Source organism: Mizuhopecten yessoensis, unplaced genomic scaffold (assembly GCF_002113885.1).
Source record: "Mizuhopecten yessoensis strain PY_sf001 unplaced genomic scaffold, ASM211388v2 scaffold1011, whole genome shotgun sequence".
NCBI lineage: Eukaryota > Metazoa > Mollusca > Bivalvia > Pectinida > Pectinidae > Mizuhopecten > Mizuhopecten yessoensis.
Window position 1 is genome coordinate 276857 of NW_018403833.1, and position 21093 is coordinate 297949.

General features: G+C 36.0%; 1 protein-coding gene and 1 long non-coding RNA gene across 6 annotated transcripts in view; one reads left to right on the forward strand and one right to left on the reverse strand.

The window, feature by feature from the left end:
- The window catches only part of LOC110456192 (S-adenosylhomocysteine hydrolase-like protein 1), a 115879-nt gene that overhangs the window by 57384 nt on the left and 37402 nt on the right, over positions 1-21093 (reverse strand). Inside the window, exon 1 of one of the 5 annotated variants that reach the window (XM_021506773.1) lies at positions 16645-17025. The exons of the other annotated variants lie outside the window; for them this stretch is intronic. Within the exon in view, the coding sequence (XP_021362448.1) occupies positions 16645-16867 (223 nt within the window). The 5' untranslated portion in view covers positions 16868-17025. Of the gene's footprint in view, positions 1-16644; positions 17026-21093 lie in introns of those variants that run through there. 5 annotated transcript variants of the gene reach the window in all.
- LOC110456219 overlaps positions 17167-21093 on the forward strand; it is a 33174-nt gene continuing 29247 nt past the window's right edge. The window contains exon 1 of the long non-coding RNA XR_002463566.1: positions 17167-17851. This is a non-coding gene — a long non-coding RNA (uncharacterized LOC110456219). The remainder of the gene's footprint in view (positions 17852-21093) is intronic.

Here is a 21093-nt window from a genome sequence, read left to right on the forward strand (position 1 = left end):
ATGGTTTCATTTCCGTTTAATTCTGGCTTTGTTCACAAAGTTTAAAATGATTTTTTTACAAAAGTAAAAATATTTTGATAATTTTGAATGAATTTTAATTCTTGTTTTGATGAATTGCGAACACTGCTTTGATATAGACAAAACAACTTCCTGTAAAAAAATAGATAACAAGTATCTTTTAACTTGATCCTGTAATTGTTGCAGTTGCTGTGGCTTATCTAGACTGGAAATTCACACCATGGTAAAGTTCAATTATCAATTCTTTAGCTTCAGTCTTCTAACTTACATGTATTGCAGCTGCAAGAAGGCTTTCCTGTTCTCATATTAAATAAGCATTTCTTAAGCCAATATCATCAGAAATATTCTTAATTATAGAAATATAAAACTTGGTGCATAAATTTAATCATAGAATCAAATACATTGCATACATTATATCTATTTTTTTTAAATATTTTGTTGACAAAATGGATGTTCCTAATGGTCGTGATCAGTGTGTGGTACATTGTCGACATTAATACCTGTGTGGTGTGGAAAATGATGTTCATGTGTCAAACTCATGTATAATTTCCAACCTTTGTTAACTATCCAAAGTATGATGTGTTTCCTTATATTGTTAACAGAACTACCTCGAAATCCTAAACCTGTATAAACCAAACAACTGTACCAACCGTCCAACAACTGTACCAACCATCTAACAACTGTACCAACCATCCAACAACTGTACCAACCGTCCAACAACTGTACCAACCATCCAACAACTGTACAAACCATCCAACAACTGTACAAACCATCCAACACCTGTACAAACCGTCCAACAACTGTACAAACCGTCCAACAACTGCACAAACCGTCCAACGACTGTACCAACCGTCCAACGACTGTACCAACCGTCCAACGACTGTACCAACCGTCCAACGACTGTACAAACCGTCCAACGACTGTACAAACCGTCCAACAACTGTACAAACCATCCAACAACTGTACCAACCGTCCAACAACTGTACAAACCGTCCAACAACATCTTTACCAACTGTTCTACAATAAACCACCTGTCCAACAACAACTTTACAAACTGACAAAGTATTATGTGTTTCCTTATATTGTTAACAGAACTACCTAAAAAATCCTAATCAGTAACATCTTTTCAAACTCACAAAATCTGACGTGTTGTGTCATTTGTGTTACTTACAGTACTATCTCAAAATCCTAAACCTGCACAAACTGAACATTACTGTACAAACTGTCCACCAAACGTACAGCTCTACTAAGATGATGCTACCTGTACAAGCTGACCACCAAGCGTACAGCTCTACTAAGATGATGCTACCTGTACAAGCTGACCACCAAGCGTACAGATCTATTACGATGATGCTACCTGTACAAGCTGTCCACCAAACGTACAGCTCTACTAAGATGATGCTACCTGTATAAGCTGACCACCAAACGTACAGCTCTACTAAGATGATGCTACCTGTACAAGCTGTCCACCAAATGCATCCTTTGGTCAAATGTTCACCTAGTTACTTGCAGGGTATTTGTAGTGATCGTAACAGGTGTGTCTGAATCTAATGAATGCTTTTTAGAGTTATGGTGATACTACATAAAAAGGGAAAGACAAACTGAGGGCAGCAGTTTCAGTCCCCTTTCACACACTTTCTCCCTTTCACACACTTTCTCCCTTTCACACACTTTCTCCCTCATGAGAGGAATTGGACGTTTCAGAGGCTGACAGCTATAACTTTGTTCCAAACTTGCACCAATTCAGACTTAGTAACGAGAACAGTTTTTCAAAGTCTGATTACTTTGTTGTTCTCTTTAAAACTATTTGTGAAAATCCATCAATGTCTGTCAGTATTTACAGCATCATCTGTTTCGTTACCTTAACCAGCAATAATTGACACTAAAACTTCTAAATTCTGTAACTCGTAAAAACCAACCCACAACCTCTTCCCTTGCAAAAAAGTCCATGGATAATCCCTGGATTATCCGTTGTAATCCTGTGTTTTATTCCTGCAATATCTCTTAGATATTTTCCAAGCATTCTCTGGATATAGACAAAAATCCCCGAATATAACCCACCACTGTATTGGAACAGGGATCCAGGGTTGGAGGATTATGTAAGATAATTATCTTGTGCTACTCTACACGTGAAAGATACGAAGAACAACAGTTTGATAAAAAAAAATATGTAAAATCTTTTAAATTCTTTCTTAATTGATCTGGGGAAAATACCTACTTTATAAATGAAGTTAATGTGTATTATTAAGAACAGACATTTCCAAGTCGATAGAGTCGGTTCCTCCTTCCATACAGAGGTGCATGTTTAATTGTAACCTACAACCTTCATGCTGTATACTTAACTCGTTCACCCCTGAAGACACATTTGAACTCTTCCAATTCAAAGGATGGAATAGTCCATTATGAAATTTCAGGGGTGAATGAGTGAAACTACTTGTGGATGTTTTCCAGACTGGTATAGGTTTATAGGATCTTTGTATCTGTTTCGTTATGTACAGCTGGGAAATTGTTTCTCATCAAGATATTTTGGGTATCAAAGATATCTACTATTTCCTTTTCATTTGAAAACCAGATTCTACAGACACATGTTATATGTGGTACATCAATCGTTGATACAGATATATCTAGCTCCACACATTCTACGTTTGCTACCTCAGATAACCTGCATGAAATTCTGATCTATCAAAGAACAGGAAGACCTGATACTTCACAAGATACAGTTAAGATGGGAAGATCTTATTAAATCTATAACCAGTAAGTATTTCTTCCAAGATATAAACAGACATTTTTGTCTGTGAAGGAATTCCTAGCGTGTATCAACTTTTTGTTAGATGTGAAGACCTGTACATTTATAATGCGTATGGTCAGTATGATCGGTGTTATTGACTGAAATACCAGGACACTTTGACGATTCACACAATCCAGCAGCTGACATCTTACAAGCTTGATAGAAATTTTGACCCAATTAGCAGGCACCTCTGTTTAATACACAGCTGGTGTATCAAACGGTTAATTGTAGGTTAAAGGTTGTAAGGGTAATGGTTAAAAGTTGTAGGTTAAATACCATTTAGTTGTTTTATATTATGTGAATTGATACGAATACCTATTAATATCAAGAACAATTGCCACATGCCAAACAAAATATGAAGAAAATTGAAGCCTAAATGTTTGACATCTGCACCGGTGACTTTGGTACACGGCAAAGAGGGTCGATTCAGCCTAAAGCACTAAACATTGACCAAACAAACGCCAAAAAGATGTCTTCACTGACTTCGCTTTATATCATGACATTAACAGTTTATGTAGCGTTTCAAATTTGGTTTTGTGAAAAAGTGCATATACTTGTATATCAACTTCAATTTCCTATATAACATTGTTGTTCATGTGGACAGAAAAAAAGAATATCTTGTTAATATCACATTGCCCTTTATATCACATGTTGTGGTGGCAACTGACACTTGACATTATGTGGAATGCTTCATATGATGAATAATCACACATCCTCTCCATAGCCTCAGATGCCAATTTACACTTCCAGTCCTAATATAGGATGTTACAACATGCAAATTAACTAGACGCACTGGTAAACAAGGTCGTCATGACAACGCGACAGGTGAAACTTACCACTGCTGCTGTTATCACTGATTCGTTTCTGCGCACTGGCCTTTGTTTTGACTTTACGTCGGACTACATCAGCCTTACCACTGACTACTGCTAAGCTTTTAGAACCCTGCTCAAACTTTGCACGAGGATCAATTGACGTCATGACAGATTCTGATTCAAATTCACCACAAAATTCTCCTGGTCAACCAATTAATTTTACCACAATATTCTTCTGGTAAACCAATCCACTTTGACCACAATATTCTTCTGGTATATAGCAATCAACTTGATCAAAAAATTCTCCTGGTCAACCAATTAGCTTATATTCTTTCGGTTAACTTATATTCAACTTCACCACAAACGTTCTTGTTATCAGATTGAACTTCACCATAAAAATCTTCTGCTCAGCTTAATCACCTTTATAGCACAATCCTCTTGCTCTATAATGGTTCTACTGTCACTTCTTTTTGATCAAACAAGTCAATAACGGCTTTCAATTCTGTCCTCAACTATTCTGGCATCAAACAACAGATTTCACCTGCTTCAGCTACAATTCCTGTTGATGATTTAACAAAATCAAGAAAAAGAGGCCGCAATTCACAGCCTGCTTACAGCCGTATATATTTGCGATAATTGCATGCTCATCTGATGCTTATGGACATCTGGCCTGACACCTGGACATATGACACAGGTAATATTTTGTACCTGTTGGGTATCAGGAGTAAGGCTCTCTCAGGTCATACAACAAGTACCACTAGTTATTATGACAAAATGATATACAGGTCCTCACTGAGTCTGTTTACATACACAGTGAAATTCCCGGCCGCTAACCATTGTACTGGGTGACCTCCTCCACCCCAGATTTAACCTGACAATATATCAGAATCAGACACAAGAGAGACCATATAGTTATGTGAATCAATAAAATCCTTAAAAGAGATTACATGAAGACTGTTATATTTATACATGCTGAATTGAGAGCAGTATATAATCTTATTACCTAAAGTCTTATTTCAGGTACCCAGAAATGGTAAGCAGACCGTGATTACAGGGTAATCTATGTACTATATCGGTGACACAGGAGGGTCAGGGTGAAATTCCTTGGTTGGGGACCTCTAGACACTGCTGACCAGAGACACTGACTTAAATATGTACACAAACATATGCCGGGGAAGAGGATCTTTATCTGGTTTTGTATGCTAACTAATACGTTAAGCTAACCAATGCTTAGAACTACATTGTATCTAGGTCTGGCATTGTATCCATATATGTAGTTGCCATTTTTATCGAATAGAATGAAGAGAGACACAAAATCTGAACTCCTAAATGATTGAACCCCTATCCCACCTACTCGACTTCCATGTTCCTCTATCAGTATATTAATGGATTACTTTTTTATTTTTCAAAAGTGTTACAAATGTCATAACTTTGTCATCATTCTGTTTGCAATATTGCGATTAAAATAGATTTAATAAATTAATATCCTTAAGTCATTTATGATGCCCACAAGTAAGATATGTTATTTCCAGTAAAAACATTACTGTTTGCAGTAAAAAAAAATAATAGTCCTTTGACCTTTTAACACAAAAGAAGTTCAGAGAACAACTGCATTATGAGATCTATATTTAGCTGCTTTATTGCCAAGAAACGATAAATGTAGACAAAGCTATTACGGAATCCTGAAACCATGAACTGTTCATCTAGAGATTCAGACGGATAAATATTAACCTTTTGTCTCACAACCCTTGGGTAAATGACAATGAACCATCGACTTTTACCCTAAGATTAAACATTACATTGCATCTCCTTTACAGAAGAGTTCCTCTCTGAACAAACCTCTGAAGTATTGAAGACACATATGATTAAAAAAGTATACATCGACAATGCTCAGAGGTTAATCTTCATTTGAAATCTTTCCCTTTGAAAAAAGAACTGTTAATTAATAAATTACACTTACAAAACACAGGTATAATGTGTAAGGTAGCAGAAATCCTTAAGAAAGATACCTCTTACATAAATCACAGGTACAATGTGTAAGGCAGCATATTTCCTGAAGGGAGATAACTCTAATACAAATCACAGGTATAATGTGTAAGGTAGAATACATTATTAAGAGAGAAAACTCAAACATAAATAACTTATATAATGTGTAAGTAGCATATTTCCTGAAGGGAGATAACTCTTAGCATAAAGCACAGGTATAATGTGTAAGGTAGCATACATCCTTAGGGAGATAACTCGAACATAAAGCACAGGTTTTATATGCAAGACAGCTATTTCATTAAACATTTGATCTTTTTACCCAATAGAAAACCTATTGAATGACACAATAAATCGTTCGTCCCCAATCTTTATTTCATCGTCAAGCTATATATGTACACAGCCTTAGACAATCAGGACTTTCCTCAAATTTATAATCTCATGTCTTAAATGTCAAGTGACTTAATCTTCAGTGTGTTGCACTGATTGAAGCATTTCATTGATAATTACAGCAATAATTATGCAGTGATGAATCACCTAACAGCAAAGTAAGATAGCTCTGGCTTAATGCTGTGCTCATTATAGATCTGATCAGAATGAAGCAAGTGTGAGAAATGGTCTAACTGAATTAATAGACTTGACAGTCAATCATAATTATACAGATCCACTGAAAACAATTCTATGCTAAATATAGCCATAAAATATTACAGAATATTTTTGTTTTTATTTTAAAATTTTAATTTCATAAAATGATGCTTTATTGCTCAGAGTATCTCAGAAAGGAATTAAGAAATCACAATCTTAAAATTTATAATGCTATATATTTAAATAATCAAACTATAAATCCTTGAGGGAGATAAATTTGACATTTCAAAACAATTTACAAGTTTTAATCTTTATTGTGCCTACTTACAGTATAAGAATAAATCCTCAAACCGGTACAGTCTTAAATTCCTCTTTAAAATGACGCCTCACAATAGGCGTGCTCTAAGGGAACTACAGAGAAACAATAAATGGCCAGGGATACAAGCTTCTATATCACTGCTGACTTTTAAAGATACTTCTAATACCGTGTCAGACGGGGAAATACTAGCTCCAAATTTGTCCTTGTTAGTCCTTGAAACACAGGCAGAATTGTGCAATACATTTTGAAAGGAAGGTAAAATTTAATGCATAAGCTAAACTGTTAAGAGGTTAGTATATTATTGTACGTAAGTGGTTTTTTTTCTAACAATGGTCAACTGTGACCTTTGACCCTCTAACATTGCATGACCAAGGACCAGCTGTTTGTCTTTGTCTTCACCAATCAGGTGTAGAACTTATATATAATTACCACATTATGATATAAATATCAACTAAATCTGTTATCTTTCACACACAAGCTTACATTTTTACAACACAAGAAAGGATAGATTAGGGATTCATAGATATACATGTTAGATATACATGTTTTCATAAATAAACCGGAAAAAACAACAGAAATCCTATCGTGTATATAAACAGCTGCAAGGTCTGTATGCATCCATCAATGACTTAAGTCTGAGTACAATCCATGGCAACAAGATTGTGATTGAAAGGACAGACTCCCTAATACTGCAGACCTGGGACAAATTAATAGTCTATAACAGGAAATGACCAAAGGTCAGTGCCCAGGAATGTATCCTGGAATTAGTGTTATTTCATGACAACATGTAATTACCCCCATTGACCTCTTGTCTGAGGACTGGGTCAGTAAGCCCAGACACCAAAGAAAACAGATTCGTGTCTCCTTAAATCCATTACCAGGTGTCTGCAGACGTCTTTTCGAGAACTGAATACATAATATGCTATCTACAGCACACACACACATTGGTGGATTTCCTCTTATTTTGGTTTCCAATAGATACATTTTTTTAAATTCCTTTCTATACTGTTTTTGGAAACGTTTTGCAATTAAAAACTATTATAACTTTGAATAAAGTTTTGTATTTCAATTGTGTCAAATCAATTATGACAATAATTCAAAACGTTACAGAAAATCGCAAACAGACCTGAAATTTTACCCATTTTTCATTTAGTGTGGAGAAAAATTTGATTTCTTTTTACAATTATTGTGGACAAAATAAAACTTCTAAAATTTAGTTTTTTTGTTTACATTTAGATTTGAGCAAGTTTATTTTAATGAATTTTATATGCAATTTAGTGATGAAAAATATATCTGATAATAAAGAAAGAAAAAATATGATGTCAGCTTAAAACTTGACTCGAGTTGTTTTGTCTGCTATATTTGAAAAAAAATAAAGATTAAAAATTAAAAACAAAAGTGGACCAGCTATGATTTCTCTGGGGCTTTTTTGAGATAAACAATATCTATTTTATTTATATATTATATACCATTGGTAGAATTTGCACTCGCCAGAAGTACACTTCTTTTAATGCTGACCAGACCTCAAGGCCAAACTAATGGTGCTTCTATTTTGGAGGACTTGTTAAATGTTTAAAAACCTGCACATTATCTTTAGAAAGAAGCAATCCCGGTGTCCAAGATTAGCTGAAAAAACACTAGGGAGTGTGAAACGGCTGAAATACTGACCTTTTGTATCTAGAACAAGGTCATTCTGCCCCTGTTGATAAATTAAATTAAGTTAGGACAACCGATATATTGGTAGCTGGATTAAAAAGAATCAATTGTGACAAGAGGCCCCTGAGGCCTATAGCACTGTAGCATTTGTTTATGTGTAAAGTGACAGACAATACAAGACAGCGGTGGGAGTCTGTTATTCCATTGACACATTCAAATTAAAGTGACGACAGTGAGTGGGTGAGTGAGGAAGTTACAGATTCTTGTAAAAACCCAAGGACTTTGAAAGTGGACATGGTACCTCTTTTGTACCCACAAAACTTTGACCCTTGGCGTCATGTTATTTTAGATGAAGTGATTGGAAGTTTTAATATATTTGACCTCTGTGACCTAGAAATTAGGTCAAGGTCATTTTGTTCGCAAACTTCATAGCTCTTCATTTAAGGTCATTTTTTTTTTTTTATATAAGTTATAGTCTGTTTAACTAGAAGTATGTATTTGACTCGATTGACTTCATTAACTTAATGAAAGTAAGACAAGGACAATTCTTTTCACAAACTTTCTGTACAAATTCTACAAGTACTTCATTTCAGCAAGCAAGTTTTAAATCCCTGTGACCTTGAAAGTAGGTCAAAGTCATTCCTATTTGCAAATATAATATCCTTGGTAGATTCATGACCCTAAAATGCTGTTTAAGGAAATAGTTGATGGATGACGGACACCACCCCATCCTGTAAATACACAGGCACTTTGTGTCTGAGGAGCTAATGCATATCTTAGTGTATACATTTCATTACACCATGTATCACTTTAGCATCACATTGTGCAAACCTCACCTATTTATAAAACTCTTACATAATCTAAAAACATGTGTATATATGTATATAGTACTTTAACAATGTATTCCTTACCATAACAATCATACAATAAACCCAGGGGGCCTCCAGAAAAAGTGAAATCAAAATTTGGGAGTGGGCTTATTGAGGGGACATTTATTGTATCAAAAATTAAATGAATTTGAGGCCCATGGAAAGAATGAGTGGAGTGGTCTTATTATTGGGCATGGGCTTATATTCAGATAAATACGGTACATCAAAGACAAGACATGATTCTATCGGAGACCAACACGTTCATGCCTTTTCATCCTCACAAGAGTGCTGAGTGCTTGAAGGAAATCTGATAAACAAGATGGAAGATAAACAAAACTGCCATCCCAAAAGAACCATCAAAAAGTTCCACAAGGACAAAAACAAAACCATGTAACGATGAAATATATAAAGATATAATTATTCTCTGTATAAAGATTTTTACAGAAACAAAAGTCTATACCGCTCATCTATTCAATCCAAGATTAGACGGACACATAAACGAAACCCTGACGTACGCCATTCTAATCTCTCCTAATGGACTAATGTTTACATGTTTTTTAACGTAATGCACAACACAACCATATCCCATCAGGCATGCACTGCTCATCAACAAAGATACGCCCACCTTAGGGATTGACTTGACTTTCGTAACTGGCAGTAGCAGAGCATACCTGTGGTGTTTCATGGAAACCTTCCAAGAATGCACATGTTGCAAATTGTATATATATAACACCCAGGTGAATGCCCTCCGATCAATCTCAGTGTGGTAATTCCCTGTAAATGTAATGTGTGCAATGATGTGGCTATATTTTCGACACATTGCCGTAGAACTTTGTTAAATATGTTTTTATTCAAGTTTTGTGGGTCAATCACCAGTTTGGCCTGTACACAGTTCTTTAGCTCTAGTCCTGGTGTTGATTATCATATCACAATAAATCCTCTTGTATTTGGATTAATTATTCTACAACACTACAGACAGCTTAGAGTACCAGATTATAAACAACGAACTGTAATAGTTGAAGTTTAACAAGAGCACAATGTATGGTATTTATATTTTAACACTACTGACCCTGTTATTGCCCTCTCCTTTTTCTGTAAGAAATATTTAGCCATCCCTGACTTGAAGGCTTGATCTCCCCTATTTCAATTTTACAGTTAAAGAGGCTATTTCAAGGTTTATACTGCAGCACTACGTGGTATGAAAACAGTACACTGTAACTTAATATGAACCAGGTTGTGCATGCATATATAAGATTATACATTACATCACAGGCCAGAACTTTTGCAAAAGATGCATTAATTTCAAATTAGCAGTGTACCGGATGAAATTGTGTTTGACATTGAGGAATGGATAGATGCATCAGAAGCCATAATGCTGTAGAATTAGGAGCTGAAACATCACAACATTTACACATGCACAGGGCTCCTATGATATATAAGATGTTAGGCAAGATTCACTGGGCTTTTTTGTATACTGTAAGAGCAGTAGACAGAATAATGTTCAGATATGAAATCAAGGGCCATAACTCTGTTAAATATTGATGGAAACAACATGGCAGTCATGCATAAACACTAAAATGTGATAGGTAATGAGTGTGCAGTTTGTCATTTAAATCCTTCACCCCTACAAATTTAAACTAGACTTGCCCAGTCTATGATTGGGTAAGGTTCAAATGAGACTTTAGGGGTGAATGGGATAACTTAGTTAAGTACACTAAAAGTAGCAGTGTGGACAAAATATTAACTAATATTTACTATAAACAGCAGCCAAACACTGACAATTAAATATGGACATAAGGACCCACCCACCAATACAATTAAACCACCAAAGCATACAGGCACTAGAGACATAATTACTAAGTAGGGATTTCATTTTTTTTATATATAAATACCAGTAAATTTCAGAACAGTAAATACAATATTTAAAAAAAAAAAAAGAGATAATTTAAAGGACCATTATAGGCCTAAAAAAGCTCAGCTGGTTTGGGTTTTTTTTGTTTTTTTTTATATCTAAGATGGTAATAATCTGTGCAGTTGTTAGGCTTGTGAAGATTAAAATTTGACTTATTTTGCCATATATTTGCAGCCATCTTAATATGCTCATCTTCTCTGGCCCCATGAGTGGTACCAACTTCCTTCTTTCCCAAATAACATTTTAGACTAAATATTGGTAGTAATACTTCAGCTTCAAACAGCTGTCCTTCAGGAGGATTAGGCTTCTGAAGATTAAATTACCTTATTTTGCCTTTTGGAGCCCCAGATCTCAGGGATTACAGCTTTCATTATAAAACATTGGATGTCCTTGTCTTTCTTATATTAAAAGTTAAAGTTGGTTCAAATCCACCAAAAACTTCAAGAGAAGAAGTCTTTTAATAGTAGAGATCCAACAGTTTTTTCTTATTGGGCAAACATTTCAGCCTCCAGGTTGTCCAAAACCTCCATTTGTACAGTATTTGATTCTTTGCTCCCAACAATGTAACATGGAAAATATGGTTAAATCCAATCTGTTCTCAAGGAGATGTAAAAGGCACTGTCGGAAAACGGACAGACAAAAGGACGATGCAACATTGCATAACCTCCATCGTTCTTTTTATCAGGTGACCTCAAACTTGTCAACTTTGTTTTCACCATAAAGCTTTATATTTCATTTGGAAATTTACTTTTTACTTTTGATGGCAAACCATATATTGATGTGAAGGGCAGGATTGCAATTGTAACTGGAAGCACAGTGATCAAATATATTTTTAAGGATAGTCCAACCACTTCCCAATGGAAACATGAACTTTCATGTACCCTGCAGACCGTCTATGATATCAATAAAATATCTACTGTGCGGGCAATTTATATCTGATATGGACTGTTGGTGCACCGTCTGTTGGTGCACAGTGCCAGCTATTCTGCCTTACTTTCACATTCACATCATGTTAATCTGATGAATTTAGAATGTACACCAACAGTTAAAAACAACTCTATTTTATTCTGAAAATGACGTACACCACATTAACAATATTGAGGACATTATTTATTCGGACTACGACATTCCCTTTGACTGTAGAATGTGCTTTTGAAATGATTATGTTGGATAGTGCAAACTGTGAAAACACATTTTTACACATTTTTGTCACTATGTTTATAAGACATTTTTAAAAATAATTGTAAGCATTGGTTGAAACTTGATGGAACTTTCGTAAGAATAACAGAGATTCATGTAGTTTGCATATTGTAAAATGTAAAACATATTTCTAATGAACTTTTTCGACTTATTTTCCCCCAAAAAAAATTCATTCAAAAATAATTACAAGCACTGAAAGGAATATTTTTGTTATATTTGTACGAAATTCACTTGATGTTATTCATACAGTTAGAATTTTGTATTATTCAGCGAGTTCCCAGCAATGCCTAAATATGCCTGTATTTGTTTATTATTTGAATTGTTTACTTTAACTGAACCGTACAGCACCTTCCTACCCTCAATACCTCTAGTTTACTATGACTGAGAGCCACTTCCTCCCCTCTATATATACCCCTAGTTTACTATGACTGACAGCCACTTCCTTCCCTCTATATATACCTCTAGTTTACTATGACTGGGAGCCACTTCCTACCCTCTATACATCTAGTTTACTATGACTGAGAGCCATTCCCTACCCTCTATACATACCCCTAGTTTACTATGACTGACAGCCACTTCCTACCCTCTATATATACACCTAGTTTACTATGACTGAGAGCCCCTTCCTACCCTCTATATATACCCCTAGTTTACTATGACTGAGAGCCATTTCCTACCCTCTATACATACCCCTAGTTTACTATGACTGAGAGCCACTTCCTACCCTCTATATATACCTCTAGTTTACTATTACTGAGAGCCACTTCCTACCCTCAATACCTCTAGTTTACTATTACTGAGAGCCACTTCCTACCCTCAATACCTCTCGTTTACTATGACTGAGAGCCACTTCCTCCCCTCAATACCTCTAGTTTACTATGACTGGGAGCCACTTCCTTCCCTCTATATATACCCCTAGTTTACTATGACTGAGAGCATTTCCTACCCTCTATATATACCCCTAGTTTACTATGACTGACAGCCACTTCCTTCCCTCTATATATACCCCTAGTTTACTATGACTGACAGCCACTTCCTTCCCTCTATATATACCTCTAGTTTATTATGACTGAGAGCCACTTCCTACCCTCAATACCTCTAGTTTACTATTACTGAGAGCCACTTCCTACCCTCTATATATACCCCTAGTTTACCATGACTGACAGCCACTTCCTACCCTCTATATATACACCTAGTTTACTATGACTGAGAGCCATTTCCTACCCTCTATATATACCCCTAGTTTACTATGACTGACAGCCACTTCCTACCCTCTAAATATACCCCGAGTTTACTATGACTGAGAGCCACTTCCTCCCCTCTATATATACCCCTAGTTTACTATGGCTGAGAGCCACTTCCAGCCCTCTATCTATACCTCTAGTTTACTATGACTGACAGACACTTCCTACCCGCTATATATACCCCTAGTTTACTATGACTGAAAGCCTACAGGAAACCATCACTAACACTTGACCTAATTAGAGCACTGCATGTAAGTAATGTCTCTCCATAGGACTATAGGAAGCAATTAAGGTGTACCAGTTAGACTTGTGTACTGTATCTCTAAACCTACAAATTGGTTATTACATAGTCATTAATGTTGGCTATAGACTTCAAACTATGGATGAGTATTAAGTAGACAATGCCAGAATAATTAGTGTGTGCTGCTCCTTTACATTGGTGTCTGGGTTCAAGATCAGGTATTTCTCCAGAGGTTCAATGGTCATAACCGTAAGATCAAACCTCAACAGTTCAATCCAGAGTACCTATAATTCCTAGATTTCATCACAGACAGTAAAATTCTGAGTTCCTCAGACTCAACTAAAACAATACCTTAGATAATCCCTAGTCTCTAAAACGTTGAACTATCCCTTATGACAATACCATCCACAGCGGATGACCAAATTCAGTATAATTGTTTAATTTCATAGAGTTAATTTTTTGATAAATTCAGTTAAAATGTATGGCCATTTATTGATTAATTAGATATGCTCACCACCAACAAACCCGACTTCAATTCAACAGGTGGATGATCATCAATCTTAGGTTTATTTTTTTAATTCTTTGTAAACAAATGTGAATGCTAGCTTTTTTTATTGACTATAAATTTGATTCACTTTCTGATCACATATGAAAATCAATTTATAACATAATAAATCCATATCAAGTCTGCACTTTTATCGTCCCTAACGTTTTAGTTATTTCATTTCAAAATAAATATATGTAGCCTGTGTATGAAATCCACATGCATGAAAACTGAAAACTCATTTATTTATAACACATCTGAACTTAAGCAACAGGTCAGCCTGTAGGTACGTCAGCAGGCGACACAAGGCTATGCGTGATTATATCCCTAACTTTGGTTGCCATAGAAACCGAATCGCAACTTCCTCTCGGCAACAACAAGGATATTTCTGTTCAATTGGCCCAGCTTTGTTTGTAATTATGTGGTATGTTCTGAAGCAATTACCTCCGACACTTGTTTATGCTGCAGGGACATTAATCCTTAAATCTTTCCTGAACATGATGACTTCTTTAGATCCATCAGCTAATGTATTTGTATATACAACAATTAGTACAATCGGACAGAATTGGACCGATCAGTTAAGTAAGCTATAAATCAAGGCAAATTACCAACAGATACTTCAAGAATTCACAAGATATTGATGCTTTTACAGAAACACATGGTGAATTCTAACCAAGGATTGAAACAAACTAAACATAAAACCCCACAAAGGAGATATTCTTGCACCCACCCCTTTTCCCATCAAATGTCTGATAGGTATTATAGTTATGAAATGTGAAGTCTTAATAAGTTTTGCTAAACACTCTACTTAAGTGCAGGAAAAACACTACAAAATCAGAGAAATCTTCAAAACAAATGCACCAACGGGAATCATCAAGTTAGGTAAAAGCACCATCTTCCATCTTTCTATGTAAGTATTAATTAAATTGAATGTCAGTCTCTGAATATCATTTAAGATATCAAAATCTAATATTGTGATAGGAGAACATAACAAAGGGACAAAGACAATGTATGCATGGTCAGCGACCTTTGACCTCCAACCACAGGTAGATTTAGTACCTTTAGTACGCATATTACTCTATATATATGCATGGTCAGTGCCCTTTGACCTCCAACCACAGGTAGATTTAGTACCTGTAGTAGGTATATTACTCTATGTATATGTATGGTCAAGCACTAGTACCCAAGTCCATAAAGCTAAGAGGTTTAACACTGTGTAGCTAAATGTTAATTTTATACAGATCACCATACCCTCAGTGGTCCAGACAGCTGGGAGAGGAGGGTTACATAGATCTATTATATATAATTATCATCCTTAGACATGCTTCTTCATTATATAGTTCTCTAATAACCTTAATGAGAGCCTGCTACATCATCATACCTGTTGTACCGGCTGTGTATGTGAGAGAATTACAACCCAATGAGTTTGACCATAATGCTCCATAATTATACTCCGACTGTTCCCTTTACAACTAATGACGATTTATTATAACCTGGCATGTTTTCTGTGGACACATATTATTGACTCGTCCCGGAGGAGGTCGTACAGACAAAGCCGAGGTACATGACAGGAATACAAACCAGTGACCCTACGGTCCAGAGATTGAACGACTATGCGAGGCAAATCACTAAACCCATGAAATTGTTATGATCCCCACACCACAACCAATCAAGGTAGACATGGAAAAACTGATCATAAAAATCAAGGGAGAATTGATTGAATCGGTTTCTATTGATGGTATACAGTTCTAACCTGATTGTTACTGAAGCACTATAACCGAGTGACCGTGAATAATAACCTTGTCACCACCTTTTATAAACATTAAGTAAAGTCTTAACAGACGTACAATGGTAACACATTCTGAATCAGACAGCAGGTTTATATGTTTATTTCATTGAGAATTTACAGCTTTTCAACAGCTTAAGTCATGTGACAATTGGCCAACAGCTAAGGTCATTTCACATCTAAGGTCATCTAACAGATGAAGTCATATGATATTACCTTAGGTCATACGACAACAGTTTAAGTCATGAAAACAGCTATGGTCATTTAACAACAACAGAGATATAGCAACGCAACACCTAAGTCATACGACAACAGCTAAGGTCATGCGACAATGGGTAAGTCATAAGACAACAGCTTAGATCATTTGACAAGGGCTAAGGTCATATGACAGCAGCTAATTTGATAAATTTAAGTCATTTAACAATGAACAGCTATGATCCGGTGACAACCAGAAAGTAAGGTCATATGACAAAATCAAATGTCATGTTATAGCTTATGACATATCAGCTAACTTCAACAGCAAAATTCTTACGGCATTTCATCTGAGGTCATCTGACTACAAATAAAACGACAACATCTAAGACGATATGACAATATCTAAGACGACATGACAACTGCTAAGGTCATATGACATCAGTAAAGGTAATATGGACATAAGGATTAGACAGTGACTCCTGTGTAACTTACATAGGGAGTCCACACTGTCCCCTGTTGAGCTGGCATTACTGGACCTCCTGTCTGCCTGCAGTAGCTGCTGTGTGATGCGTTTGTCTAGCTGTACACTGTGTCTCTTCCTCCCGGCCCTCATCTTAAAGGCCTCCTCCTCCCCCATAGTCATCACTTTCTCCGTCATGTCAAACCGTACCTGACTGTCTGAAGAGTGTTTGCTGTGCAGCTTTTTCGAGAGCATGATCAGTGGCGGAGAGTTTTTGCGGTTCTATGATCATTTAATACCAACTCACACTGCTACGGTTGTCAATAATCCCAGGACTCTGTGAGCTGTATCTATCTATGCCTTTCTCCTGCTGTATGTACACAGGTATAAACTTAATGAGTTTATAACTGTACGTCTGTATTGTACTATCCCCTGCGTGGAGTGTTAAACACTAGCCAGAGATTCTAGGTGTATTTTCACACACAAAATGTGTGTACAATATACATACAGCTACATGCATAAGACTATCACAGGACAAATCGTCTCAACACTTGATCCTGGTTTAATCACCTGAGCATGCTGCACGCGGTTACCTGTCCAGTCAGAACAATGATTGAAGACAATCCAATGTCACTCTAAAACAAATGAGAATTTTCAACCAAAAATCTCAGGTATTGAATCCAAGTAAACAATAGACAGGCATTGAGGTGATTCCAACTGAATTAAAGCTTGATCATCGCAGCAGCACCTACCTAGGATTATAATAACAGAAGTGGCTGCCTCCCTAATAAAGCTGGAGTTTCCCCCGGAGTGTCAAGTCTACAGAGTTACATGAAACATAAACATCCACACACAAAACCAGGACCGATGGTTACTGAGATGGAGATACCTCGTCTGTTGTGGGGAGACCTGAGGATGCCCTACTACCTTCTATATATAGTCCACCCCCTGGAAAAGGAACGTTAGGAAAGGTTATGTACTGACGTATGTAAGAGAACGGAAAACACAGGAACCACTTATACTGTGTTACACACCAGTGTCCAGAGGCCTGGGGAGGAAGGGGAATGTCGGTCACATGTCCCCTATCAGCAATTATACTGTGTTACACACCCGTGTCCAGGGGTGGGGAGGAGGGGGAATGTCGGTCACACGTCCCCTATCAGCAATTATACTGTGTTACACACCAGTGTCCAGAGGCCTGGGGAGGAGGGGGAATGTCGGTCACACTTCCCTAACAAGGTACGTCACACAGTACATGCTGTGTCATTATTGTCTGTTTTGTTTACAATGAAAAAGCAACTTTCCTAAACATTTGATAACATTTATTACTGAACAGCAGAACAGGATTGACATTCTTTGATAGCCAACAAGTGTTTAATATCATTTTTGTAACTGTTCAAACACTATTTGATTTTTGGAGAAAAACACAAACATGAACTGATGTTTAGCCTAAGATAAGCAGAGTATATATGAAAATGACTAAAAGTGAGAGTACATTAAACTTCCATGGTTAATTAGGGTATTTAATGTACATAAGTTTGTTGAATACACTGAACATGTTTTTATACACAAACACATTTAACCAACACAACAAACTTTGAGCATGCACAGCTCAGACAAGTGGCTCATTATGGAGAAATCTAATTAATCAAACACAAACCATGTATAATCAACTTTCATTTTCAGACTATACTGCTACTTATAAACATTATACATACAGTGCATGCTACTTTACACAATTAATATCTGTGAAAATATATACTACTGCTACTTTAAACCTGTGATTTAATTATGTTGAAGTTAAGGACATATGCTAGCTTATACATTACACCTGTGATTTGTAGTAAGATTTAAGGATATATGCTACTTGTGATTTGTTTCATTAAGTTGTCTCCCTTAGGGATACACATAATGGATGAAGACCACCCCTTATTCGGAAAGCTTATAAAATATCTTCTGAAAAACCTCATAACGAATAGGTAATATAACAAATAACAAATACAATTTCAGATTTAAGATGAATACATGAATAAAACTGTTTGCTAATTATTGTTAAGTTCTAAAATAGATTTCCTGAACATTACCAACACATGATAAAACAGTGAACCATTCAAATATGCAATTAATCAATAAACCAAATTATTTCAAATTACAATATATAAGATATATTTTACTAGTTCCTGAAAGTGGCACTCTTCTGGTTAGGAGATTGCTTTCAGAAGTAAAGGCTGCTTACGGCCTTAAGGAAAATTTGTTTTGACTTATTATGACCTATACTAATAGCCTCGTTAACACGACAATATATCTGTTATATACTGTTACAGTCTTACTGTTTACCTATTGTTGTAGCCCATAAACAATAAACAAATACCAAGTACCGTACATTTGTACTTCTGTAAGGAGATTTAAGAATTAACCAGTACAGCTTAGCATTAAAGTTCCACGGAGTTCAAATTACGTCAAGAAATTCATGTATTGTTATCTACCAAACACAAGATCAATCTACCGATAAATAAGATAAAGTAGGTACTGGTAATTAATTTATAACGGGCCCCATAATTACACAACAAATTACATAATATTATTCTGTTATAGGTATTTTATGACTTCTACACCATTACAAGTGGCCTATATTGCCCACAGCGTTTGAACATAATTAAAGTATCCCAATATAAACAGTCATTTTTTGTGGTAATCATAGTCTTTGAGATAATGAACACAAAAGTTTATGGTTCTTCATCCTAATTGAGAAAAAAATAAGATGTACCTGGAAGAAAAATCTTGTGTTACTGGGTTTTTTCTTTCTTTTTAGTTAGAAAGGTTCAGAACAAGAAAACCCATTTTGAAAAATTTGGTGGTTTTTCTACTTGTAGCCATCATTTGTACTCTTTGTTAACTCGTTCAACCTTACATATCCAAACTGGACTTGCCCAGCCATTGATTTGGTAAGTTTCAATGGGACTTTATAGGGGTGAATGGGTTAAATAAATATTTTGCTGTTTTCTGCAGGTCCTCATCAGACAGGCATTCAGTTGCTATGGAAGTCATTCAAAGGAGAGTTGTAGATGCTGGAGATGAAATCTTATACTTCTATGACAACCAACCATATGTGGCATGTGAAATGACTGTCAGCCCATGAATTCTAGAGAATTTTTAAGTGTAGCAATCCCTGTGTTGTTAGGCATTGGTTTAACCCTGTCATCTAAGGTGGGCATGATGGGGGAGGGGCTGGGGATGTAGATGGACCTTCTGTCAAAAATGTCAACAGGGTCTTAATATATTTGTTTCATTATTGATATCAGGGTAGGTAGTTGTTCTGTTGTTTTCTTTTTCAAAAAAAGTTCAACTTGCTTTGAAAGTTGCGCACAAAAACAACATTCCCATAGGTGACATTCCTTGTCACTGAGGAATCTCCCTGAAGCAATGAAGATGGGGATGAACTGATGTGAAGGGCACTTAAAATTAACGATCTCATTCCGAACAGCATATTTTGTATTATGAATTATATGATAACACATTGTTAACAGCCTATATATAACTCACTTGTTACATAGAACATGAATCCCCCAGCTTGTATACTTGTCTTACACAGGATTATTTCCCTAGAATTCAATATAACATCTTTAAAAGCCTAGTGACCAATACTGCTGACTTCCTTGTTTAAAAGTTTTATCTGCAATAACAACACCTAGTGCAGTAATATTTAAATAATTCAACAGCCACAATCAATAGAAAAGCCATCAATAATTAGTTCTTTTGAAAATGTCACTTTTTAGGGGTAAATATGTGCATTTTTGATACTAATGAAAACAATTATTCTCTCTCCAAAAAGAAGAAGCCAGTTTATCACACCATTACTTCCCCACACGCTGATCCCTATGTATACAGCTATTTTGACTAGAATGATGATGGTTAAGTGCCTTGCTCCAGGACAAATAATAGTGAAAGGTAACTGCTGCAAGAGAGGCACAGATCTAGAACATCTCACTACTAACTTGTACAGTTAGGTGGATTTGAGTAACTAGATTATATAAGCTTTCAGGTGTCAAATGCTGGTGTACACACCTGCCGTGTATTCTAGCTTACTGTTTTTTAAGTTAGTGGCTTGCAAAATTTCCAATCCAGAAGTATTTCTACATCATCATGTATAACAATCTGATATACTAGCATTCATTTGTGAGTTGCGATTGGTTTTCGCACCACAATGTCAGCAGGGGAAAATGTGATTGGTTTGTATGTGTGGTATTACACTAAACGCTGGACTTCAGCACACTGGTCAATTTGTGTCTGCTGTTTACGACACTGGAGATCAGACCAGTTTATTTCAGGTGACCCCTCTACTGGGGGTCCAAGCTCACCCGATTAATTTAAATGTAAAACAATACAACAAGCGGTTACTGATGGCTACATTAGACTTCATATACAAATTCATCAACATCAACAGACTTCTGAGATTACAGCTTAACACTTCTCCAACTTAT